Raw genomic sequence first — 25,205 nt, 5'->3', positions numbered from 1 at the left:
CACAAAATCCTAGCCCAGGTTTCATTTGCCTTTGATTTACGTAAAGCATAAACCTCTTGAGACAGTCTCCAGTACACGTATAGACCCCAGTGCTCTGCCCTCCGAGTGCTATCATAATACAGCTCTCGTAATTATAGCGGTGCTGCCTTTGGCACACGTCTGTGCCGTGGACAGCTGATCTCCAAGGGGATGTGTTCATCACTCTTCCAGAGTCTGACAACGGCTGACATACATACAAACCCGGCAGCACACACGCGACAACGACTCCAGCCTCTTTGTGGACTCATTGACATGCAGCAGAAACTTCAGATACCATATGGAACGTGGAGGCAGATGGATGGACATATGTATAATCTGTGTGCATCTCTGCTGATGTAAACATCCCAGCGCAGGCATTAACACTCAAGTATATGGTTTGCATTTGGGGCGCGAGAGAATTTTTCTCCCATAAAATAAATAAAATACGTTCTGAGCATCTTGGGATGAAGCCATTCTAATCCTTTTATTCTTTCCAAAGGAAAATGATTCCATATTCAAGGCACTGTGCAAACAATTAATTAGCCTAATGAAAATGAAAGGCCTAATTGCTCAGTATTATTATGATCATTGGCAGCCAGGCGTGACCGAAGAATAGGCACTGTCTTACCAGGGATAAAGCACAACTGTCTGGCTTTTCGGGCTTTTTTGATACTTGAACATCTAGCAAAACAATTTTTTTTTTTTGGAGTGATGGTGTAGTTCTCCATTCCACATGCAAAAAAGCTGGCAGTATTTGGAGACATCTGAATGAGCTGCTATACAATTGAAAAAATGAAGAGGAGAGAGACCCAGCTGGTGTGAAATGACCTGGCTGCATGGAAGTCAATACAAGCTGTAACTTGCCTGAGTTGAATGACATGGTGGTGTCTCCACTGTGTGTCTCCGGCAGGAGACTTGACTCACAAGACGAGAGTGCTGCAACATTAAGAAAAATTGTATTTTTTAAGGAGCACACCTAAAATTAAAGTACAGTCATCCTAAATGCAGCTCCCTTTTCAGTGACCTGTTGTTATCCAAATGGAAAAGTGCTTTAAATTCATGCAGATGAATTTGTTCACTGTGGATAGGATCGTGAAGAGTCAGGTTACAGGAGCTTTAAGAAACTGAACCGTTATCATTCATGCACATCTTGCAACATGGAGATAGAAAGCAGATGCTGACTGAACATTGACCTAGCCTGAGGAGTATGCATCCAGTAATTCTTCCTTTAAGCAGCTGATTCCCATGGGAAAATCCTTAAGATTCAGCTTTAATTCTATTTTCTGCCTTGTGCAGAGACTGGCAACCAGAGACTATTCTTTAAAAACAATGTGGATGAAGTCCGCTCTCGTTCACACTTGCACAACCCCACTGACTGTATTACAGATGGTTTCCCAGCAAGCTGGATTTTCTGTGGTTTGAGGGGGGGTGTGCAGTTTAAACTTAACTAGGGGCACTTTTACTCTGTGCTCCAGGCTGACACCCAAAGCTGCAGGACATGCCCACACAGAAGACATCCATTATCATGCAATATCAGATGCTCACATGGGAAATATGGCTTCCTGGTGTGACCAGTGGGGATAGGTAAGCGCCTCGCTTAGGGGCTTGGGATCATCCCCTGGCAGAGTTTAATACGCTGAATTGATTGCAAAGGGATCAAGAACCCAAGCCTGGTCACCGAAATCGTGCGGGATGGCCCCCTCCTTCCCACTCTTAGTATGCTTAGCACAGCATTCCAGGGGATGCTATTCCCTCCCTGTGTAATTTAATAAACTGCTGGCTAGCAAAGAGCAAGGGTAAAGTCAGACCTACATCTCCTCCAGCTCTAGGGATGCAGAGTAAGAGCAGCCCACGCCCTTCCCTTGGCACAGGAGTGGAAATTTCTTTATCCCATCTCAGCAACTCACTGGAAAAACAGCGACACAGAGTTGGTCACTTGAAGGCTTTAGATACTCCACGTGTGCTGTGTTGCCTTTTAGGAGGTAAGTTGTGTCCAAATATACTGCATTTTGAGAAGGATTTAAAAAAAAAAGCGGTGATTACAATAAAGAATAGTACAATCCTGTGAAAAAGGTAAGAACAGAAAATACAGATTTGTGGCCGATGGTCACTGCACTTCACAATTGCCCTTTTAGTTTGCAAAAGTGAAATCAAGGAGAACGCATGGGTCTTCCTGAAACCATTTCAGGTCTGCTACCATTTGTTTATGCAGCTGGTAACAATTATTGCAGATGCTGCTGGGGACTTTGAGACATAAAAAAATGACAGACCCAAAGATGTCATAGCAGGAATGGTCTATCAGGTAACTGAATATCCCAGCAACCTTTGTCAGGCTGACTAAAAACATTCTGCTTAGTTGAATACAGCTGTTACTTAACCTCGGATAGAGAGGCACTCATCACTCCTTACTGATAAAAAAGAAAACCCTAACAAAACGAAGCTTTTTTTAAAGTTTATTTTGCAAATCTACCAATTCATTATATGAAAGTATGAAATCCTGTGTGGTTACATTAAACAGTTACATTACAATCCAGGTAATACAAATAACCAGTACAAAGTTAGTCTTAGGTACTCTTGGGTAACAAGTAGATTTAACATTATTTAAAATAAAAATAAGTCACAAAGAAGAGAAAAATAGCCTTGTGATTGTCAAAGAATTTAGTTTAAAGCAAGGAAACCACTGTAGACCCTCCTTGTGCTAGAAAAAGTTAAGAGAGAAACACTTTACATCATCTTTCAATGTTAATGTTCAATTAGATGCATCAAACAAATTTAAGTGCACACATCTACTTAGGGTAAGAAGAATAGTTCACAAGTTGTTTGGAAACTAGTGTCAGGTTTCATTCTCTGGAAATTACATTTACAGTGAAACATCACCACCATCCTTGTTTTCAGATGCATAAAAATCCTGTAATATCATTTGTAAAATACACCAGAGCTTCAAATCTGCTCTAATTGAATTCAGTGGGAATAGGATCAGTTCCTACATTTAATAAGTACTCCTGATCTACTGAAATCCTTACGAAACAGGAATGAAATTAATTTAGCGAACAAAATACTGTAATAATTCAGCAAAACTCTTAACTTTACTATCCAGCAATTGACACTGCAACTGCATTTCTGAGGACCTTTATGCATGATCATTCTTTCCTCTCCACCAGCAACAGGACACACAAAGACACCACGTTAACTGTGCTTAGTAAGAACTTGGAGCTATGTAAATAAAGTATGAAAATCAAAGAACAGATTGAATTAATCTAGAAACTCCTCTCCTGACACCCATCTGACACACCTCTAGTGTCATTCTGCTGCCTGTAAGCTGCCATTTCTGGTGAGACATCTGTCAATCACAATCGCATAACTGCTTCTTAGCAAGCAGTTAAATGGAGCTTTGATTTTGTAGCTGCATCTTTACATTGCGTATGTAGTTCAGGGTAAAATGTCCAAGATGCTACTGCCGCATATAGTGCAACAGTTTCACAGAAGCAAGGCGAGCTGTTTATGGGGAAAAAAGGCAGGTGCAGGTACAATCCTGATGCCCTGTGGCACAAAGGAGATTAAAACAGTTCATTCCCTCGTATAGCCTTCACCTTTTTCAACTAGGACATCCAAAATGGTGCAAACCCCCAAATCTCCACTCATCCATGCGCAACAAACCTGCACAGCTTGTTGTAGTACAGAAGTGAAGCCAGCAGCATCTTAGCAAGGCTTCTAAGAGAACTAGACATTTATCCACAAGAGTATCTTTAACACTGATCACCTCAAAAAACTTAAAGAAACCAGACAGGTTACACAAAACTATACAAACTTTTCACCTGGACATAAAGTGCCATCAAACTATGGAAGCAAAAAAGAGTTACTCTTGCGTGCAGTGGCTACTGTAAGTATCTACAGAAGGCTTTATTCCTCTGAAGCAGATAAAGTTTGCTACAGTCTTGAAAATGGTACCAAGCTGGTGGGAATAGTATTATAACCAAGGCTAGCAATTTTCTTCCTTCCTGACAAACACCACTCTTATCCAATATGCCAAAGCCAGCTAGGCTGCATTAGTGGTCGCTGACTGCAGAACTTTCCCCAGAAGGTAGTTTAAAATCGTAATAAATGCTTCGGTTTCCCATTCTCTAATATGATACGATAAATATAATTTGTTCAGACCCTTTGCTAAAAGCGTGCGTTACAACAGACGGCCCCACCCTGTTATTACCACTGTGCCTGCTTGTTTTCCATCTCTACTCATGTAAATGTAATATCAAATCCTCTTAAGAATCCTGAGCAGCCGTCCAGAATCACTTGTTCAGCTGACATTTCTGTAATAATAAGGAAAGAAAAAAGAGTTGTGGGAAATTAAATGGTGCTCTTGTTGCCAAGTTGTTAAAATTATATGGCAATATGCTTCCAGTAGTTGTAAGAAATTAATTTGTGGCGTGCTTACAAGCCTTACATCTACTAAATCTCAACAGGATATAAAATGCTATTTAAGTGATACAACTTACAAATGTTAAGGAGAAAAAAAATCAGCACCAAAGAGTGAAAAAAGAAACTAGGTTCTTGACTGCACTCTGATTCCTCAAGGCTGAATCTCTACAGCTGAGGAAGCCATGCGGGAGATCCTTGGTGAAGCACTTATGTGTGTAGGTATGTCAGCACCCGCATCTCTCCGTTCTGCCACACCTCTTCAGCAGATGAGACAGGGCACGTTCAGCGAGTTACTCCACTCCTGTAAACAGTGGCTGGCAAACAGCTCAGCCAGCCCCTCTGCTAACCACTCCCTCTTCCACTGCTTTCTGAAAGCACTAGCCAGAGCAAAGCAAGTATCACTACTTTTCACCTCCTTTATTATAATGTTGTTCAGAAAGAAGTGCCTGAGACACCTGATCTGTAGATGAATTCATTTTTAAATTATGCCACTACGTATTACTGTCATTGTTTTCTCACAACAATGTCAAATACAATATAAAACTTTGGATTTTCTATAGTGAGTAAAATCAGCAAAGTCAAAAGGCAGACAGTGCTGGCAGTGCTGTTACTGCTCCACTCTGTAAGACAGAACCAGGGTAAGGCGCTTTGGTAATCAGCACCAAGTTTAAGCAACAAGCTTTGTAACAACAATTCGCTCTCCACGCACTAGAGTACGCGCAAGTTTTCTACAGATGCATGGAAAACTGAGACCCCCTGGTTGTTCTCTAAGCTGCTTTGAAACTACAGTTCGTTTAATCCAGCAGCAGATCCTGGTACTATTCTTTTCCGAAGTACAGTACATTTTGATAGCAATATAGAAGCACACGACACAAAACAGATTTGTTCAGGCTCACCATGGTTCTGATGGGCTACACGCACCAAGAGGCAATTCAAAAAAGAGTACACAATTCATCAGGACAACAACACTGACTCAAAGGAATTCTGGCTCACTTTGTGAAGGAAGAAAGATTTCACAAATGAAAAGATCTTATTGCAAGTTGTACTGCTCAGCTTGGCCACTTCTAATACAGATCAGAAGTATCAGAAGCTACCAAGGAGCCAAGGACAAAGAATTCCTGTTTTGTAAATATTTTAAGTATAGCAAGCTTGCTTTAAAAAGAAAAGCCACTGCACAATATTCCAAATGGCCTTCTCTAACAGACTTGAAATCGTTAGATCAACACTGGCGGAAAATACAGATTTCAGTAGCAGTTCTGGCACCTTGCAATTTGGAAAACTTGTGCATATGGGACTGAGGCAGCTTGTTTGCAGACCCCTTTCTTGCAGTATCCTAGAGTCACCTGTGCTTCCTTCACAACAGCATATCGCTGGATTCAGCAGGTGCCTTCCTCAGAAGGCGCAAACTGGCAGCTGTCGTGAGAAACAGTGTCAATGCTCTGCACTTCTGACTGTGGGTGAATGGACACCTGAACGGCTATCTCTTGACCTTGCTCATTCATGGACCCATCGTCTGAATCCCCGGCTGGTGAATCGCTGCGCTTGATCTCCGGGTTGATGGGGTATATCGCAGCTTGGGTACCGCAGGTTTGGGTCTGTTTTTCCTCCTCACCAACTTCATCGGGATCGTCAACTCGCACAGCCTCAAAGATCTCCTCCATGAACGCCCGGCAGTTAAGGATCAGAGGTGGAAGGGGAATGCTTCTGGCAAGCTCTTCAATGTACCGAGCAAACTCCATGGTCTTAAACTGAGTGACTTTGGCCAACTCTAGTGTTTTGGCAGATGTAATGATAGGGATACGCTTGGCTATCTCAAAAGCCTTCTGAAGCTTCTCAGCCCCTTCGGTCCTGAAGAATTCATTGATAGCCTTCTCTGTTTTGCGGAGGTGACTGCTCATCATGCACAGACGGGTTATGTTTAAAACGAGGGTGATAGCAAAGGCAACGAGGCACACAATCATGTAGTAAATACTCATGTCTCCTGAGGTGAAGATAACCCTCAGGGTGACTGTGTAATACAAGGTGTCATTACGATTAACACCTGCACATGTATATCGCCCCCGGTCAGCAAAGTTGACCTTTGTGATGTTAAGGGAATTATCGGCAATCCTCCACCGGCCACCTGGAGATTCAAAAGAAATAAACTGAGCTAATGAAACAAAAATCAGTAGGTAAACTAGACATGTGCTGTTTGCTCCATCAACAGGAGACAGAGCTTGGAAGTAAGCAGCCCATTTCTAGCATAATACAAACAGTACACCAAGGACTGAAATTTCCTTTTCATGCTTGTGATGCAGAAAGCCAGTTACTAATCCTGCTGCTTAATGGTAAATTATTCTGCACGCTTGCTACTCTGGTTTTTCTCCTTTCTCTCATCTGCACTTTCTTGTGTGCTTTTGGACTGCTAGCTCTTTCTGACAGGGAACCTAATTCTTAACTAGTGCTTCTTGCCCACTGTGTAATACTATGTTGAAAGACTGTCCTCTATAAAGTCTAATTTTCCATACGCTCGGAGTCAAAAATCAAGTGACCCATGAAAAAGATCAGAGTCCGTAAATGGCTCTGCTGGCAAAAGAACCCCAGATTTTTTTGAGACACAGTTTTCTGCTGAGCATGCAGTGCTGAATTACAAAACCCATGTAAAAAGAAATCAATGAAAGAAGCTAGCTTTATACAGTATTTCCTATGCGTTTATAACTTAGGAGGAAAACTGTTTTCATAACTCATTCTTCTAATTACTCTACTTTGAACTAATCTCCAGATGGCATTATAACCACCAAGAGGTTACTGAATGCTTAAGGCAGAAAGATGGCCTCCAAGAAGATCCTATCAATTAGCTTGATGACCTTAATTAATACTAATAGAGTAGAGAAAACCTCATGCATTTCTAAAAGACATTATTTTTTGAAAATTAAAAACTACAGGGACAGAACTCTAAGAGCCAAAGGCTAGGAAAATATATTCTCCCTCTGTACAAAAGGGTTAAATAGCATGTATTTCATTGTTGACCATTACAAATTGTGTTAGTTTCCACAGTCTCACTGGTGCATAAACCAGAAAATAAATGTAGTAAGTTACCCCATGCTTTAAAAAAAAATCCTGTAGCAAAATTAACGCACTGATTGCCAGCTGGAAAAGGTCACAAGTTGTGGAGAATTGTGTTTAATTCATGTGTTTGAAAAAATATAATATAAAAAAGAGCAATAGTAAATAAAAACATCAGTTAGTATCTGGTAGGAAGCAGATTAATTTCTTCTATACTGAATACTGTGACACCTCTTGAACGAAATGATTCTGTGGGGCACAACAGCAGGATGGATGGGCTAGGACAGAACTCAAGTGTAATTCACATGCCACATGCCAGAGGGCAGAGAGCTCTGTCTTGCTCCCTCCTTATCTCCCAACTGTAAAAATGGAAGGATAGGCAGGGAAAATGATAATAAAGTCCCAGAGGTTTTCAGATACTGTATAAAAGGGGAATACTGGAGGATAGAAAACAGCAGGAAAGCTCACCTTCATCTTTCTGTTCAAGCAGATGTCCTCTGGAGTTATACCAAAGAATATATTCATACTGGCTGATGTTCAGTCTACATTCAATTAAAATACTGGTCCCCTCTTTGGCTATGATATCATGGTGTGCTGGAGAACTTACTAAAGCTTGAGACACTGTATGAAGTGATGCATTGAAAGACCCAAAAGCAACTGTCCTGTTAAAAGCTACATTTTCTGGTGTAAATCCAATTGAAAGATCAGCACTAACAGTCAAAATTAACAGGCAATAGCTGAGCTTCATGGAAAGCTAGAGAAAATTCTTTTTTCATTTAATTTGGAGAAATGAGGTCATATGATATTAAGCTGTCTGTATTGCTCTGAGATAGGAGAGGAGGCTCTTGATTTGTTCAGTGATGGAAGATGTCGTGGATCCAAATGCACTTTCAAGACCATCAATATTAGAAGTGGAAACTGGAAATCCAACTGAAAAAAAAAAATTAAGTTTATTAATGATAGCAAGCTTATGGCGTATTCAAATTTCATTTTCAGTAAACAGATTTCGATTAGCATAATATAAACTGTCAGCCGAGTGGTTCCAAATCAGAGCTTTGCTCAGAACACAGTAATGAAACGAGGGTAAGAAGGCATTAGCACAACCTTCAGTCCTCTAGATGTTCATCTTCCCATCCAAATAAATAATCTCAGGAACAATAATCATTAAGTGGAAAAAGGTTTTAAAAAAAGAATGAATTGTTCAGACTACTTGAAATGCGTAACTATGTTTAGGGTCAGAAAGTGGATTCTGCATTTGTTAACCAAGAAAAAGTGCTTTCTTAATAGAGGAAGAAAAGCAAGAAAGAGGATATAATTTCTGCCTCCCTCCCCACCAATATCAAAGTGCTTTTAAGCCCTGTTTTTTTAAAGCCAGTCTTTCATTTAGCATCTACAGAAAAACCAAAGCGCACACACGTCTGATTTTTAGCATTTATACATCTACTTACTTGATTTTAGAGGCACGATCGGTGTTAGATGTCTAAATATGCTCACATAATATGCTCATAATTTCTTGTGTTGGGAAAACTCTCTTGGCAGTTATCTGCAGCCACAGAGAGGAAGTCCCTTTCTGAATAGCAGGACACCAATGTCTAAACATACTTCCTTTTTTGCAACCTCTCTTGCTGCTGCTGTATTTTCTAACTCTGCCTCTTTTTTCTTGTTTGTTTTACAGTAAGACCCTGTTGAAAATCTTTTACTTTATGCTGCTACATCGCAGTGGTCTTGTTTATCATCTTCTCTACCCAAATGCTGCCCCATATTTCACAGCAATTTGAAAAATTGTTTTGTCTAGGGACAGAATTAACACTCTTCAAATTAACGTGCACAAAAGATATTTTAAGACATTAGGATACAGCCTTTACTTTTATGTTCTTTGCACACAAGGATTTTCCTTTTTTGAAAGCCAGAATAAAACCAACTTGTAACAAAGTGAGATGACACCGATAAGAGAAAATCTGTAATCAATCTTCCTGGAAGCTTGATTCAAGAAACTTTCTAACCCAATATGCATTCCCTGAAGTTACGATTCCATCTAGACTGCTCCAGAGCCCTAAAAAACAATTTACAGAGTACAGAAGCCACAAGCCAAAAAGTTATCTTAAAGAATCTCACTTCACCCCATTGACTGTGACTTTGAATTTATCTCCTTTTCTTCTACCAATAACAAATGCTAGTAGAGTTGAATTTCATAAATATTGCAATACAAAGGAATAAATTTTCTTAATAAATGTTCTTAATAAATAATGCAGACACTTCTCATCCTTCCAGAATCACTAGTTAACACTGCCTAAAGGAGACAGAAATCCCGTCACTTATGAAAAATAACGTAATATAAATAAATACAGGTGATTTGTACTAACTGTGTTTTCAGCAGAGAAAAATTAAGCATATTGAAGAATGGGAAAATTTGCTGATAACACACTACCCAGACTAGGAATTTTTTTCAGTTAAAGTTAATTTGTTGAAGGTCAAACCAGATTCCAGACTTGACATCCAATGAGAAACATGGTATCTGACCCATTTCTGTTGTGGTTATTGCCAAAACCAGTTTAACAAAGAAGGCAAAGACGACAGCTGTGTTCAACTCTCCTTCAAGCTTGACTAACCAACTCACCCACTGAATCCTGCAGGAGAAACTGGAAAACAGGCCCTCCATTTGTTTCCCTGTAAACAGCAATCCCTTCATCTGCCCTCTTTATTTTTTATTGGCCCCACTCTGTTTTCTATCATGCCTCTTGTCCATTCATTTAACATGAGACCAGCGCTGAGAACTCAATTATACCGTTGTGCTGAAGAAGCTACTTTCCCACAGCTAAATGGTTAAAAACAGTACGAAGGCCTCTTTTGTTCCTGTTTTCCACCAGTTACACTTTAGGGAAAGTGTTACCAGTCCCGCTGCCTCTGGAGAAGAGCATCCCAGCCACATCAACTGCACAGGTCTGAAAAAAACCCAATACTAAGGTTGCTGCTGATGAACAACTATTCTTCTGTTTGAAGGAGTGGTTTTAACCTTCCTTTTTTAGACCCCTAGTATTTTCAGAGTGTTTCAGAGCCTTCAGAAGACTGCTGACATCTGACCTGTGTATTTTGGTAACCTTGTGCAGATTTCGTAAAGGCAGGCTGTGCGCCATTAGTAGTTTGTGGACCACTGACATTTGGATTGCCAGAGTTGCCATTTGAGACTCTGTCACGACTTGCGCTAGCAAGTGAGGAGCTGTGGTTGCAGATCTTCTGCATACATCGCTCCACGACCCAACTGCCTTCAGTTAAAAATGCCACTGCACTTAATGGCTTTTGCATGCATTGGGACTTGACTTAACCGCATTTGATGTAGTTACAAGTGATAATAGCTCTGCAGTAAAGACAAACCCTCATCTTCAGTATCGAATCAAACACACAGAATAACTTACAGTCTTCTAAAACAATAACCTCCCAACTAATGTTTTAGATTTATTAGAGAATAATTCCAGTACCTCCTGTACTTTGCCTGTGTTACTGTCATTTTAAATTATTTAATTTAAATTGTTAGATTTCCAAGTGTCTGTGACACTCCTCCTAAAATGACATTAGGAACCTCAGTCAATTATTTAACACAAGAAATACTCAGCAACATTTTCCCTCATAAGAATAAGATAATTATCTTCAGTAATTGCATATGGTCTCCGCTATATTTGCACTGAGCTTGCATAATGTATAAAACATTGGTGATGGGTCATTGAATTTTACTATTAAACTCTTCGAGGTCCGATTTATTAGAAATTGTTTGTCACATTTCGCTTTTGGAAAAGCCATTATTGCTAAGCAGACAATGATCTCTCACCGCCGAGTGCTGTGAAAAATAAAATGATTTGCGAAATCCATATTCTTCAACCATCACACTTATGCAAAACAGCTGCTGGAGCTGATAAAGGATCCAAAAAGGATAAAGCGTGAACAGTGCCAACATCACAATTCTTCAAGAAAGCATTAAGCCCAAGCAAGATGAAATGTGCAGAATAGAAACTGGCTATTTTACAACTGAACCTGAAGTTGAGCTCAACATATTTAACCTTTATTAAACCATAAGTTGCAACAACAAATAGCAGTGGAAAGATAAAAATCCATGATGCATACGCTTGTATGAGTCATCTTTGGCTCTCATCCTGAAAAAGTATATCTGTGTTTAACCTAGAGCACCGTAAGTAGTCCCACTGAGGTCAATGGAAGTGCTGATAGTACTTAAAATTACACGCATTTATAAGGCACTGCAAAATTGGGGCCCAAGAGGTTGCAGGTTATATAGCTTTACATTCACTGCTCATAACATCATTTCATACCTGGAGAAAAGTGAAGCAATAAACCAAGACACATCTGACAGACCACAGACTGCTCTAACTGACTGCCACTTCTGGCACACGACGTGGAAACGCATTTTGGCATTTACAGCAAGCTAATTGGTAATAACGCACCCTAAATCGATCTAAACGGATCGCTTCTGCACACAGCACACCTTCCTACTCGCAGAGCGGTGTCTTGCAGAAACAAGGCTGCTGTGAGCATCCCGCGAGGCCCCTCTGACCCTCTTTCAAATCTGGGAGCAGCACATGGCAGAGCCCTGAAGACATTAAATCCTGGAAAGTTTGTGAAAACAGACGGCGCGGTCTTGACGAGAGCCTTTACCGATGTTCCCAGTGCGGGAGAGGCCGCAGGGAGGGTTCACCCTCTGCCGGCACCAGCGAAGGCTCCCGGGGGAGCGGCTGCACCCACAGCCCAAAAACCCACAGGAGATCTCACCCGCACGTGGCTGCCCACCAGGACGTGGTGTTTTGCCGTGTACGCGCTCCCTTGGCTGCCTGACACATGTCACGGGGTAACTCATGAAGGACATGGGATCGGCTACACACAAAAACACGTGTGTTTTTTCCTCTGTCAGCTAAAACCGATCAGGCACAAAACTCCCCCGAACGGGACCCCTGTCCCCAGCAGCCCTGGCCCCACACACGCCCAAGTTCACTCGTGGAAAAACCCCGCTGGAGCTGGGCTGCTCGAGGCAGCGGGAAACACGACGTACATCCACACTCCCCCCATGGCAGCCGAAGGAACCCGGGCCGCGCCGGCCTGACGTCACGCGGGCCTGACGTCACGCGGGCCTGACGTCACTCCAGAAGACCGCTCCCCCTCCCCCGGGCAGCGTTTCCATGCCAAAACAGCGCGGTAAGACACGGGTCCCCCGACTTCTCCCGCAGCAGCGGGGTGGGCGCGGAGGGCCTGCGCGACGCTGCACCGTTCCTCCCGCCCCCGACTCCGACGTTGCCAGGTAAAGCCCGGCGTCACCGTAACGCTGTGAGGCAGCGGTACGCGGCTCTCACCGGGAGGAGGGTGGCCAGGCCGGCCCTCCCCCGCCCGCCAGCCCTCCCCATCGCGTCCCGGACCGCCGCGCACCTCCGCCTCCGCCGGCCCCGCTGCCCGGACGTATTTCCTCGCACGTCCTTCCGGGCTGGGCCGCACTTCCGGCATTAGCCGGCGGGCGCCGCTCTGCGCTTCGCCTCGATGGTTACGGTCCGCCTGACGGGGGGAGCGCGGGGCTGGCGGGGCGGCCCGGCCTGGCGGGTGAGGCGGCACCGGCACCGGGACCGCGGAGCGGGCCTTCGGAGGGCCCGGGGGCACAAGGGGCTCGGAGGGGTCTTCTGTGGGACGGGGAGTCCCAAGGGGGGTTTGGGGGCACTTGGGGGTCCCCTGTGGGGCAGGCGGTACCGGGGGGGGGGAGTTGTGTGGGCAGCTGGGGGTCCCCGTATGGGGCAGGAGTCCCGGGGGGGGGGGGCTTTAGGGAATCTGGGGGTCCTCTGTGGGTCAGGCAGCGCCATATGGGGGTTTTGGGGCTCTGGGGGTTTCCCGGGGAAGCAGAGGCACAGGAGGACCCCCCCAGGGCTGGGGGGTGCCCCGGGTGGGGACGGGCCCGGTGGGGTGCCGGTGGGAGCCGACCAGCGGCCGGCCGGCCCCGGGGGTGCTGGGGTTGCTGTGGGGCCCTGCTAGCCGCTGTGGGGGGGTCACGGGGAGATGGGGTGGGGGTCCCCAGCCCGTCGCCCGGAGCTGCCCTTCCCGTGGTGTTGGCCCTTCTCCGCTTAAAGCCGACAGAGTCCCGTGGCTGGGGGTAGCTGCCCTGGTTGCACCAGCGGCCGCCTCTCCGGGGACGCAGCTTCAGGCCGGCGGCGATGCCGGGGGGCTGTGGGGTGCTCGGCGTGGCCCTGCCTGTCCCTGCCTGCTGCTGCTGCCTTCCAGTTACTGCCCCGGAGCTGGTGAAGTGCTGCCAGCGAAGCCGGCAGGAGGGAGAAACCTCTGCCCCGTGATCAGGCCGCAGCGTGGCAGCCCTGTTCGTGGGCACCGTTATCCCCGATGTGCGATGTCAGGGGCGGTTGCTGTGGCAGCTGGAGCACGTCTCGAATTCTGGGTGGTTTTAATGCCCTGGAGAAGCTCAGCCCTAAATACAGAAGCGAACCAGTTGCTGCCTCCCTGCCTGCCTGGCATTCTGACCGCTATCCCCATTTGTATCCGACACCCTTCAAAGCAACCATCCCAAGCAATTTGTTTTTTCTTTTTTTTGGTGAAGCAAGTCATGGATTTAATTATCTGAGGACCTCGTGTACCTTTCATTTGCTTTTCAGACTTGGTGACCTGTTTCTTTCCTGCGGGGAGGGCGTGTCAGTTAGATAAAGCCACATGTTTCTGTGGGACTTTAAACTTCCAAGTGTGACTTTTCTTCCAGTCAGACGTAACTTGGTATACACACTTGCTTAAAAACATAATCTGTTTGTGCAGGAGTGTGTGGCAACATGAAGGGATTTCTGTCTTAGTTGTGTTTCATGATTTAAAATGCAAATGTGATGCTTTTGAACTAGTGTCAAAGTGTACAAGGGAGTGATTATTTTATCTGCTTTGCTTTCTGTGGATGTTTGTAGTCATGTCTGAGAGAGACAGTGGTGAAAATCTGAAAGAAGAAACCTCTTATGAAGATGAACAGAAAGCAGAGGAACTTGGCTGCGCTGAGAGCGATGAAGAGAGAGAGCAAGAGCTTGAGCCTGTGCCTATGACCCGCAAAAGACCTGAACCCAAACCCCCAGGTCAGCCTGCTGCCACAGAAAAGACTGCAGCTGAAACCCTCAAGGTATGTTCCTGTGCTTGCTTTTAATAACATGACTTAATGTTTCATGGCTTTGAGCACAGAAGAATTTTGACCATAAGCCTCACTGCTTTTCTGAAAATTCACATTGCTGTTTATCTGAAAAGAAGAAGCTGCACAAAAGTTGCACATCACAGACTGCTTGTGTTCCTCTCCTCACCGTAATACCTGCATCACTCTCTTCTGCTTTTCTTCATCAAAGGTCTCAGATTCTCCTGCTGGAGTTCAGACAGGATGGGGGTACTGGGGAAGCTGGGGGAAATCTCTTCTGTCAACTGCGTCTGCTACTGTAGCTACTGTAGGTAAGGCTCTTTCTGGTATTTGATAAATATTTTAACCATGCTTCATATCTCAAGCTAGTGCTTTTGAGCTTGTTTCTAGAGAAGGGGTTTTCTGTTATAGCAGCAATTATTGGAAAAATGTTGAGAGAATCGTTCAAGTAATGGGGAAAACTTGTACCAAAAGGTACAGTGAGATTAAGGACACATGCACAGCCAAAATGACTTTCAGGTTTTTAAGGTGTTTGCATAATTTTCAGCTGGTATTTTAAACTGGTATTCAGCTGGTATTTACAACTTGATTTAAAAGCTGGGATGAAACCTGAGTTCATTACATTGGTAAGCAAGCTGGATAGTGGTAGGTTTTAGTGCTGGGTAAACTGTCTTGAACAGGAGGAATCCAGAATAATGAGAAACAATATGCAGCCCTAATCCTGTTTCTGTTCTGATTTCTGTTGTATCTCATGTTTAAAATAAGACTGCTGTCTTCTCTAGGTCAAGGTATTTCAAATGTTATAGAAAAAGCAGAAACAACCCTTGGGATCCCCAGTCCTAATGAAATATCTTCAGAGACTAGAGATGCTACAACAGGTCAGTTTTTACTGCATAAGAACAACACTGAAATGTTTCTCATAACATAATCAGCCCCAAAATAACATCACTTACCCTGCATCTTGCATATTGAGGTAGATATCTGTGTGCTAAAATAATACTCTATTGCATACTTCTGTTAGCTCTGAAAAGTAGGTAGGAAAATAATCCTAATTCTAGCCCTGCTCCTGACTGACTCTTGGTGTTTGTTAATTTTCTCCACTCTGCAGCTGACAGGATCTTTTTGGGGGAGTGAGGAAGTTAATTTTCTGCCTTCTAATGCAGGAAGCAAGAATCCTTGTGCTAGCAGCACAGATGCAGTTGATGATGGCAGTTCCTTTCCTATTGCTGGGGCTCTTGGAGTTTTATCAACGATCTCTACTGCTGTCCAAAGCACAGTGAGTGAGTTGGGAATGCAGGAGAAAATGGGTTTAAGAGAGTGTTGGGTTTTTTGCCTTTCATCTGAAACATCGTAAGAGGAAACTTCAAATTTTTACTTTTGTGGGACGAATGGTGAGAAACTGTTTCAGCCTTCAGACAGTTTTTATTCTGTGCCTTGCTAACTGGCACTTAATGTGTAAGTCATCTTGAATTTTGATAGTTCTGTATTAAATGTTGATACGTAACAAAAAACGCTAATGGTGGACTGTGTGGTGTGTGCATTCCCATGCATGTCACCCCTGTACTCTTGTTATCTCTGCTCCCTTTCTTTGCAGTATTCAGGTAAATGCAGGGTCAGACTTATTGCCAGAATGTTTCCACAGAACTGTCTAGAGATGAAATCCATTGTCCTCTTCAAAAACTTCTGTGAAACTAGCCCAAATTGCTTGGAAATCAGCTTGCTCCTGTGACCGTGAGAAATGTACTTCAAAGGAACCCATTACCCTTAGAAACCGTGCTTTTGTGATCTGCTGTCTTGTCAATTTGCCCATGAGTCTGAAAGAGCTGCAGATGGAAAGCTTGCTTTTGCTTTTAAGGCTCAAACAAGAGTTAGCAACCAAAGCCACAGGTCTAGTGTTTTCTGATTGGAAGGAAGAGAACTAAATACTTTAATACTTTAACGTGCTGAGAACCAGCCTGTTCACAAAATAAAAATGTATTTCCTATTAGATTGCTGCAGCTGAGTGCTCTATTAAACTGTTGGATGATAATGTATTGTGGCTCCTTCCGTGTCCTCCTGCTCTCTTTGTGGCGATTAGGGTTGAATTTTAGGGTGACAAGGACCAATTTGGCTTGTATGTGAGTGTCTGGCATAACGTTGCTGATATAAATCCCCCAGTTCAATTTCTTCAGTTGTATAGCCTTCTGTGAGTTTTTTGTGCTGTCTATATCCAAATCTGATTCCTAGGGAAAAAGTGTTATTAGTGGAGGTCTGGATGCCTTGGAATTCATCGGGAAAAAGACAATGGATGTAATAGCTGAGGGAGACCCTGGATTCAAAAAAACAAAGGGCCTAATGAACAGAAACTCTACGTTATCTCAGGTATAGCAGTTCCATATCAGCTCCTCGTTGGTTTCTCTCATTTCTTTTCTATTCTTTTGTGGTCCTGTCAATTTACTATTAAACCAAAAGCCTTCTCCGCCCATATTCTGTATCTTCTGGCACTGACCTGAGTCCTCTGCTTTTCTTTTTCAGGTCTTACGAGAGGCAAAGGAGAAAGAGGAGCAGCAGACAGCTACTGAGGTTACCATGGCTACGGAGAAGAAAGCCCATTATGGGTTACTGTTTGATGAGTTTCAGGGTCTTTCACATCTGGAGGCCTTAGAGATGCTTTCCAGAGAGAGTGAATCAAAGGTAATGGCCTTGAGCAATTTGTGTACTATTTTGAGTTCAGCTGAGCAGGGAAAAAAAGATTAGAAATATATGTATATACATGTAAAATCAGGTGCTCAGAACTTGCTATGAAGTGATTGATTACACAACTTCACTTTGACCCCTGCATTATGATCTGATGTTTACCCTGGGAGCATTATGTCTTGTCCTCAGCTCCTAGAGGCATTCTCTTTACCCAGCTAGCCTCAGTTCCTGCATGTCTTCAACAGCTTTTCACAAGTTACTCTCTTGTCATACCCACTTGTTTGCTGCCTTGGTGCGGAGAAGAGGAGAGTATTGTAAGCACAGCAGAGATTGTCCTCTCTGTCTTGGGGCAGGGAGGAGGGCAGATCAGCACGCAATTTCAGAAGTCATTCACTTTTTTTATGAAAGAAATTACTTGAATAACTCCTTAAGAATTCATTAGTATCTAACGAGACTTCAGAAATAGGTCTTTTTCCCTTTCTTCTTTCCTGTAGGGAAATACCACTTTCTCATTAATGTCAATCTGTGATGTTTTCACATGCAATGTAAACCAGTGCTGCATCTTCCATCCCCTTTCTTTTTCTTGTTGGATTTATGATTCTCTCTTTGGCTGTGCTCCCTCTAACTAGGTGAAATCGGTTCTAAATGCCCTCTCTGGAGAAGAGTTGGACACACTGAAGGAGGAAATGGAGCAACTCAAAGAAGCATTTTCTTTACCTGAATTCTTTGAAGAAGAGGAGGAAGAAAAGAAAGGTAAGAGAGCCCCAGGCTCTGGGAGGAGAAGCTGGTTCTCAATGAAATTCTCAGTGTAGAGCCAACCAGCCCTGAGATCACTAGCAATGGACATGATGCCAAAGTTAAATTAGCCTTTAGCTGGGTGCTTAATCCTAAAGCCGTCTGTGGCCAGGAGCATGACAGGTAGCAATACCCTTCATCTCTGGAAAGCTGCTGTGCATTAATTCTGTAGCAGGAACGATTTCTTGCCAGAGCAGGATTAGAGTTGCTTGACTCCAGGGCAGTCAAGCAAATGGAAAGAGATGCTGGGTTCCCCTGACCATGAGGGAAAGACTGTGAATAGAGTTGTCCAACCTGTGGGAAAGCAAAAACCCTTTTTATTTATTTTTTTTAAGTTAAGAATTAGCCATACAGACCAAAACACTCAGAGGTGGCTCCATACACAAGAGCCCTGTGATTCTTGAGGATTATGCAGATTTCAATGTAAATTTCTTCATTGCTTTTACTTAAATGGCTCAACAGGGAGGGCTTACACACCTGCACCTGCTATCATTTAACATTTAATGTATCTTTTATATTTGCACATGATGGATCTCACAGCCTTCCCCCCACTGTTAACATCTGCCCTGCCATGTAAAACGGGAGAACCGTAGGCTTTAAGTGATATTTCAGATTCTCCAAGGTGATGGGCACATTAGTGCATTATAAAATGCTGCCTGTAAAAAAAAAAGTGAAATTACCTTAGCTACAAAACCAGAATTGAGAAAGCAAAAGCTAACCTTCTGGCGCTGATGTCTCCACCTTTTCAGAACTTACCTTATAAATTGTTTTTAAAAAGACCAGGTTTGATGCATTCTTGCCTGAGTTGATGATTCAAAGAGAAATAAAGGAAACAGTTGACAGACTTATGCAGAGCTAGTTGTGCATTGAAATGCTGCTTATTCCTATATCTGTCCTTTGTGTGGGTTCTTTAACTTTTCCTTTCCTTTAGGAGATGAGGAGTTCACAAAAGAAGTGACAGAGTTGTTTTCAGAATTGCGTATCTCCTCAAAGCCGGACAAACTGATCATGGTGAGTTATTTCCCATCTTCTGAAGGCTGGAGAGATTCCTCACAGGAGCTGCTTCTCAGTCCTGCCTTGCTTGTGAAAATATCAAAGGCATGAAAACAAGCTGTGTTTTAGATCCTTTGACAATGGTAGGCAAAAGAGATGGGCCTTTTCCTTTGACTTTATGGGGCAAAATTATGTTCTGTAATGTCTTTGGCTCTGAAGCAGTAGGCACCAAGTGTGTCTTTGCCCTGTCACTGAGCGGTAATAAGTGGTGGCAAAGATAACCAGGAGCAGTAAACCTTCAGCCACCACAGTGCAATCAACCTACAGACGTGAATTGAAGCCCTCCTCTTGGCACAAAGCAACTGGTTTTACTATGTTGAGAAGTTGGTATGAGGAAGTATCGCCTTTCTTGCCTTCATTTCACTACCCTTCAGATCCACCAAGTGGCAGCAGCATTCTGCAGACATGTTTTTAAAGCACATCTGTTAGTCGTGGTCTTGCTGGTAAACTCCAGCACCTGGTGCTAGACAAACGACTGCCCTCAGCTACATCAGTGCAGCCAACCCTCTACAAAGTCCTGGAGGCACTAGAATCATTTGTCCTGGTTCTTCTCACTAGATAGTTGTAGCTGTTTACATCCTGTAGAGAGATCCAGTACTCCATGTTTTGTGGTATGCAGGGGGGCTTCATTTCAGTCATTAAATACTATGGCATATCTTCATACAGGTGAGGACATCTGCTCATGAATGGATAGCGCAATTCAACAGTAGTCTTCCTGAAGAAGAAAAAGAGAGTGAAGAAAACCAAGAAGTAGAATCCAGAGATGGTGACCATGATGCTAAAAAACCAGTAGAGGTAACTGAGTAATGAAGGAAGAGAGTATCTGACCACAGAGTGTTTATCTGGCTGCTAAGTTACAGTTGTGATTCCCAGAGTTTATGGGTTTCTATTTCTGTGCAGATTCTGAGGTCTGAAAGGGCAGTGTAGTGATAGTATGTTGCGTGATTCCCTTGTTTTAAATAATAAAAGCTGCTAGTTTTTGTTTGGTGTGGGGAATCTTTTTAAATCTTGCAGGATATTCATGCATTTGCCATAAGAAGTCTGGCTGAACTGACAGCATGCTCCATTGAAATGTTTCACAAAACTGCAGCTTTGTTTCTTCATGGTCAGAAACAAGAGGTGGCAGCCACAGAGAGAGCCAAGTCCCTTTCACAGTAAGCTAATCTCTTAGTAAATGTGTAGCCTCACATTATTTACATACTGATTAAACGTCTAATAATTCTTTGCAAATCCATGGGATACAGTGCTCTTGAATTCTGCATATGTGTTCAAAGTTGCAATGGGTGACATCACTATCTTCCAGTACAATTCAGCTGTCTCTTTCCAGCTTAAAGACATTTCTTGATAAGAAAGTGGAAACCCTCCTTGAAAGCTTTTATATAGCTAAGAAGGTTTGCCCTAAGCTTGTGCTAGTTAGTAGATAAGACATTTAAAATATGACAAAACAGTTGTATAAAAGTGATTCTTAATTAGTTCTTTGTTAATCATTTAGTATGTTAGGTATGTGATATTGTAAAATTAGGGCAACTAATTAGTAGACTGGTCTTACCAATAATGCATAACACGAGATTTTTCTTTTATGTCGGGAGATACTTGACAAGTGTATGAAATATGCAGTACTTTCTAATTCAGAAAATGACACTTGTCAGTGAAAAAAAAAAAAGTAGGTTAGTACTGTTCCTTCTTGAATGGATGTGTCTGTCCTCTGAATGCTTTTTCAGATCTTCAGCTTAATTATTTCTTTTTCCATTTTTCCCCTCCTTAATTTATTTGGGGAACTTCTGGATCTCCATACACTGTTTATATGCCCTATATCAGTTTTGGTTTAATTTAGCTTTATATGCGTGGTATTTGTGTTTTAGAGGAATGCTAAAAGGAAGTTATTCTTGTAGACTGTATTTACTACATGGTTTTCCCGCTCTTCCACAGAATGACAATTGTGCTCTGTAAAGAACTGTCAACTTTCTCAAAAGAGTTTACTACGTGCTTAACGACTGCAGGGGTAAGAGTAACACCATAGTTCTTAGGAATGAGATGCGATTAGTTGATTACAGCCTTGGGATCTTCACCACGAAGCGCTTTTTGTGTTTGCACATTTATATATGCATTTTTTGCCATGTGAACTGGTCTTCTAGGTCAGTGTTCCCCAAATTGTGGCAGCTGAATGTATGCTGAGCTTTTGAATGCCTCCCGCTGCATTCAGCCTGGCACAGAGTGGGGGTGGGAATTGGTGCTGACAGTACTAAGGAGACAGAAGAAAATAAGGTTTGTGATCCTGTTGTGGATTTTCCAAAACACTTGGGTGTTATAGAAGATAATATCATTATCTCTAAATCCTCCAGTTGTCCACAGTTCATTTGAAGATGTAATGTGTGTAGTCATATAGGACTTGTGTTGGGCATATGTGGGTTACTTTGTTCTTATTTGCATGCTGCAAGACCAGTCCTCTGCAGCTTGTGACTTAGCTTTCCTATAGTCAAGGGAGCATGGTGATTTTAAACTTACTGAGGATTTAGCTTTATCTTGCTCGAAGAAATGTGATCAAATTTTCAATCAGGATAATATATGTCTGATCTCTGCAGGTCAAAGAGAAAGCAGATGTGCTTAATCCCTTAATCACTGGAGTGTTTCTGGAGGTCAGTTACGCTAAAATTAAAACTTTAATACTTAAAAAATAGATACACTGTTTTTTTCCACTTCAGTATCCTTATGCATGCCAAGTTCTCTAACCCATGGTCTAAGATTTTGCTTACCTATCTAATAACTTAAAAGTTTTAATAAACGTCTGTAGATTTGCACAAGAGATGAGTTACTTAGTGAAGAGTGAGGCTTATGTGGTCTCAGCTGACAGTTATGATGGGTCCGAAGACACGTATTAAATGCAGCAGTCTGGATTTCTAGAATTTAAATGTCCCAAGTCAAACATTAGACGAGCTCAGAAACTAGCATGCAAGAATCCCAGCCCTTCCTAGCTGTTAAGTTGGTTCTCAATGCTTGTAAACTGCTGAGGTGTGGTAGGAAATGGGTGTTTCCTGTTGGTGTGTTCTTCCTTCCTGCCACAGCATGCTTATCCTTCACTTTGAAATAAATTCTTCTCTTCTGTTATCAAAAACAGTATCCTACATTTGGATTGCACCTGATCTTGTTTGGCAGTTTGTAAGCCAGTTGCTTTTTTGCCTAGTGGCATAAAGCCCCTCAAAAACTTAATATTAAATTGATTTCTAGAATGAAGCCTTAAAAATCTGACAAGCACTAGGCTTCTGGTTTTTATGTGCATTAATCAATGCTGTTTGAAATGAGTGTGTAGTTAGTAAAGCTGATTGGTAGCATAATTATTCATGTGTGTATTTTGATTTTTGTTTTCATAGGCTTCAAACAGTGCTTCATATATCCAAGATGCCTTCCAGCTCTTGCTGCCTGTACTGCAGATCTCTCTTATTGAGGCTAGAACGGAACTATCACAGTAATAAAAATCCTTCTAATTAAGAACTTTTTGACCTTCCCACTTCATAGTTTCCATACTGGAGAATGATGTAATGGCTCTTATTATAGGGAAAAAGATTAACTCTGATCGCTGCTGCTGCGAGAATGGTGATTAAATGCAGTCTGGCAATGACAGCTCTTACAGCACATTGAGAGATGTGATTAGCATAGTCCAGGCTGGTGGACAATGTGACAGACTTGAAGTGCAGATTGCTTCTCTGTTTTCATGGACTGTCTGTATCTTTTCACTGAAATCCCTCTGCTGTATGTGTTAACAAGCTCTTTGGAGAAGCTCTCTGGACTGTGAAGACAATGCTGGAGAAAAGAGGAGCAGCTGGCTAGTTAAAGAGTTAGCTAAAATCGTGGTGTGATTTTTAAGTCAGAGAGACATAATTAGGTTCCTGATAGCTCTGCGTTGGTGTTGAAGTGAATATTGGATAGGAGGTGCAAGAAAAGGCAAATATTTATGATTATGAACCTTGCAGTTCCTAGGCTGGATGGAAAAGAGCAGAGACGATTCCTTATCAAGCCATTCTTGCTGAAGAGAAGCCCCGGCTTCCTGAAGATGTCTGTTAATGACTCAGGGATGTGGGACGGGGACTCTCACTAGGGTGCTGTTTCTCATTCTCTTGCAGAGTGCTTGCTTCAGCACGAGCTGGGAAAATGCTGACCTGGCCCTAGGAATGTGGGTACTTTGCTTTATAGCAATAAATGAGAACTGGCTAAAAGGGATTGATTTGTGTTTGGGCAATTTAATGAGAGAATTTAGCAGGAGGATTCCCCTTTTTCCGTGCAGCTTGACATGTCAGCCACAGACTGTTCACAAATTCAGATACTGCTTTTCTTCTGTTTCTGTGTAAAAACTCTATAATGCAATGCTCCTTCTTGGAAGGTATATTAAAGTAGGGGGAGAGGAAGCAATTTGGTTCTGTTAGCAGGAGTCCTAATTTGTCTCAGAAGCTGCTCCACATATGGTATCTGTTTCTTTGTGCTGTGAAAGTTCCCTGCTTTGGTCTTTTTTGAAATTTCTATCTTTTGAGCCTGCCCATTGGGAGGGAGCAGCCTCTGTTGGAATCACAAAAGCAGAAATGCACAGCTAAAATGGAACTTCAAGAAGTCCGGACTAGCCAACCAGAGGTGACCGAGTGTCACACCTGCCTCTGTACTTGCTCATTGGTAACAATGATGCTCAAATCCCATTTCAAAAATTCTCTGGGTTTTAGCAGGTCTTGCACATTTCTGCTGTACTGAAGGCTTAACATTCCTCTGCTCTATTTGCGCAGTAGAGAAGTGTTTTTATTATTAAAATACCTTTTGGCTAATGCTCCTCTGATTTTATATATATGGAAAAAGCCTTGCCTTAGTTGTGGTTAGACTGATCAGATCTCTAAAGGAAAAGCCTTTTTTTGCATCTTAAAGAAAACTAGACTTGAAAGGAGTGTGTCTGGGGTAAAAAAATCTGCACTACAATAAACTCTGTATTTTTTTTTTTCTTCTTTTGGTTGATAGCTTTTAACTGAAACGGTTGTCAAAACAAATCCTTTCTTTAATAATGCTATCAAGATAGCTGTGGGCACGAATGAAATGAGAAGAAAGAACTGCAGGTTTTTTTTTCTTCTCAGCCCTGACTGTGGTTTGTGGGGCAGGGTTGGGTGCTGCTCTGGGGCTGGGACAGGTGGGCTTTTCTCATGGCAGGGTACTGTCTCATAGGAGAGAGGGCTCTGAACACAGGCTGGGGAGTGAGAGCTCCCACAGCTGAGCTCCCAATTCCTGCATCCATGCAAAATGGCAGCTTTGCTCCTGCCACAAAGCCAAAATTTACAGAAATGTTAGAAGAGAAGAAATAAAGGTAACGGGGTTTTATGAAGCAGCAGCTGCTCTTCTTGCAGATAAATTCTACTGACCTGCAGTGCTTTAGTGTAGAGTAGTTTAATAATTAAAGGAAATGAGGAGATTTATTTTTTTTAAGATGCAGATAGTAATTCTTTCAATCATATGCCCACCTGGATTTTGTTATAGTATCCAATAATGAAATGTGCACCAGTTTCACTTGTGTGCCAGGGCAGACTGCAATAGATAGCCAACAAAAACAGTTCCACAGTTGCTGAAATCTTCCTACCCAAAGGATTCATCAGAATTCAGCATCCAACTGTCTGGAGGTCTTATCGCTCGGCCTTGCCTTGTGCATGAACCTAATGAGAGCTGGCAGTAATTTGAGCACTTCTGGTAGTGTTTGGGGAGGTGAGATGTGGCTGAGAATAGATAAGAGTTAGCTAAGATGCTGGCAGTGACTTGGAGGGGGGGGAAAAAAGGCCTTCCACAATTATTTTCTTTCCTTGGGAGAGATTCTGTTACTTGCAGCTGTAAAAGCTGCTTCCTGGCAGCTGCTGTGGAAAGGTTTAAAACATAAAAAAGGCTTGGTCCTCTTGATGGGCTTTGGGACTTCCTCCCAGCCCTTGCCCATCCAGCTTCCCAGGGACTCATTTTTCATTATTAAAACATGCACGTTCAGTAGCAGCAAAACCTTTGACACAGGCAGGATAAGCAGTTGTCCTTGTTTGGAAGAAGC

General features: G+C 42.7%; 2 protein-coding genes across 7 annotated transcripts; one reads left to right on the top strand and one right to left on the bottom strand.

Annotated features, from left to right (window-relative positions):
• Positions 1-2,457: 2,457 nt before the first annotated feature.
• MFAP3 (microfibril associated protein 3) lies at positions 2,458-12,969 on the bottom strand. 5 transcript variants are annotated; one of them, XM_052816256.1, is made up of 3 exons: positions 12,904-12,969; positions 7,948-8,409; positions 2,458-6,556 (listed from the first exon to the last, which is right to left on the bottom strand). In XM_052816256.1, the coding sequence occupies exons 2-3, from the start codon at positions 8,225-8,227 to the stop codon at positions 5,811-5,813; spliced, it is 1,026 nt and encodes a 341-aa protein (XP_052672216.1). In that variant the 5' UTR covers positions 8,228-8,409; positions 12,904-12,969; the 3' UTR covers positions 2,458-5,810. The 5 variants fall into 5 exon arrangements, with proteins under 5 accessions (XP_052672216.1, XP_052672220.1, XP_052672217.1 ...); XM_052816260.1 differs by lacking the exon at positions 12,904-12,969 and adding an exon at positions 12,831-12,856; XM_052816257.1 differs by lacking the exon at positions 12,904-12,969 and adding an exon at positions 11,972-12,654.
• FAM114A2 (family with sequence similarity 114 member A2) lies at positions 12,645-24,129 on the top strand. Of its 2 annotated transcripts, none has more exons than XM_052816254.1 (14): positions 12,645-12,675; positions 14,418-14,623; positions 14,841-14,940; positions 15,412-15,507; positions 15,793-15,905; positions 16,856-16,990; positions 17,144-17,302; positions 17,935-18,058; positions 19,032-19,111; positions 19,820-19,948; positions 20,168-20,307; positions 21,083-21,155; positions 21,736-21,789; positions 22,522-24,129. In XM_052816254.1, exons 1-14 carry the CDS (start codon positions 12,660-12,662, stop codon positions 22,618-22,620), a joined length of 1,524 nt encoding a protein of 507 aa, XP_052672214.1. In that variant the 5' UTR covers positions 12,645-12,659; the 3' UTR covers positions 22,621-24,129. The 2 variants fall into 2 exon arrangements, with proteins under 2 accessions (XP_052672214.1, XP_052672215.1); XM_052816255.1 differs by lacking the exon at positions 12,645-12,675 and adding an exon at positions 12,969-13,071.
• Positions 24,130-25,205: the final 1,076 nt, after the last annotated feature.

Source organism: Harpia harpyja, chromosome 20 (assembly GCF_026419915.1).
Source record: "Harpia harpyja isolate bHarHar1 chromosome 20, bHarHar1 primary haplotype, whole genome shotgun sequence".
NCBI lineage: Eukaryota > Metazoa > Chordata > Aves > Accipitriformes > Accipitridae > Harpia > Harpia harpyja.
The sequence above is the reverse complement of the archived record's forward strand: the minus strand, read 5'-3'. Positions and strand labels throughout refer to the sequence as shown.

What these genes read in the sequence shown, in the direction of transcription:
- MFAP3 (XM_052816256.1), bottom strand. Translation starts at nt 8,227, where the DNA reads ATGAAGCTCAGCTATTGCCTGTTAATTTTGACTGTTAGTGCTGATCTT. An exon ending in GCTTGAACAGAAAGATGAAG is followed by an intron (nt 6,557 to 7,947) that starts GTGAGCTTTCCT and finishes TTGAATCTCCAG; the next exon opens with GTGGCCGGTGGAGGATTGCC.
- FAM114A2 (XM_052816254.1), top strand. An exon ending in GACTAGAGATGCTACAACAG is followed by an intron (nt 15,508 to 15,792) that starts GTCAGTTTTTAC and finishes CTTCTAATGCAG; the next exon opens with GAAGCAAGAATCCTTGTGCT. An exon ending in CTACTGCTGTCCAAAGCACA is followed by an intron (nt 15,906 to 16,855) that starts GTGAGTGAGTTG and finishes TCTGATTCCTAG; the next exon opens with GGAAAAAGTGTTATTAGTGG.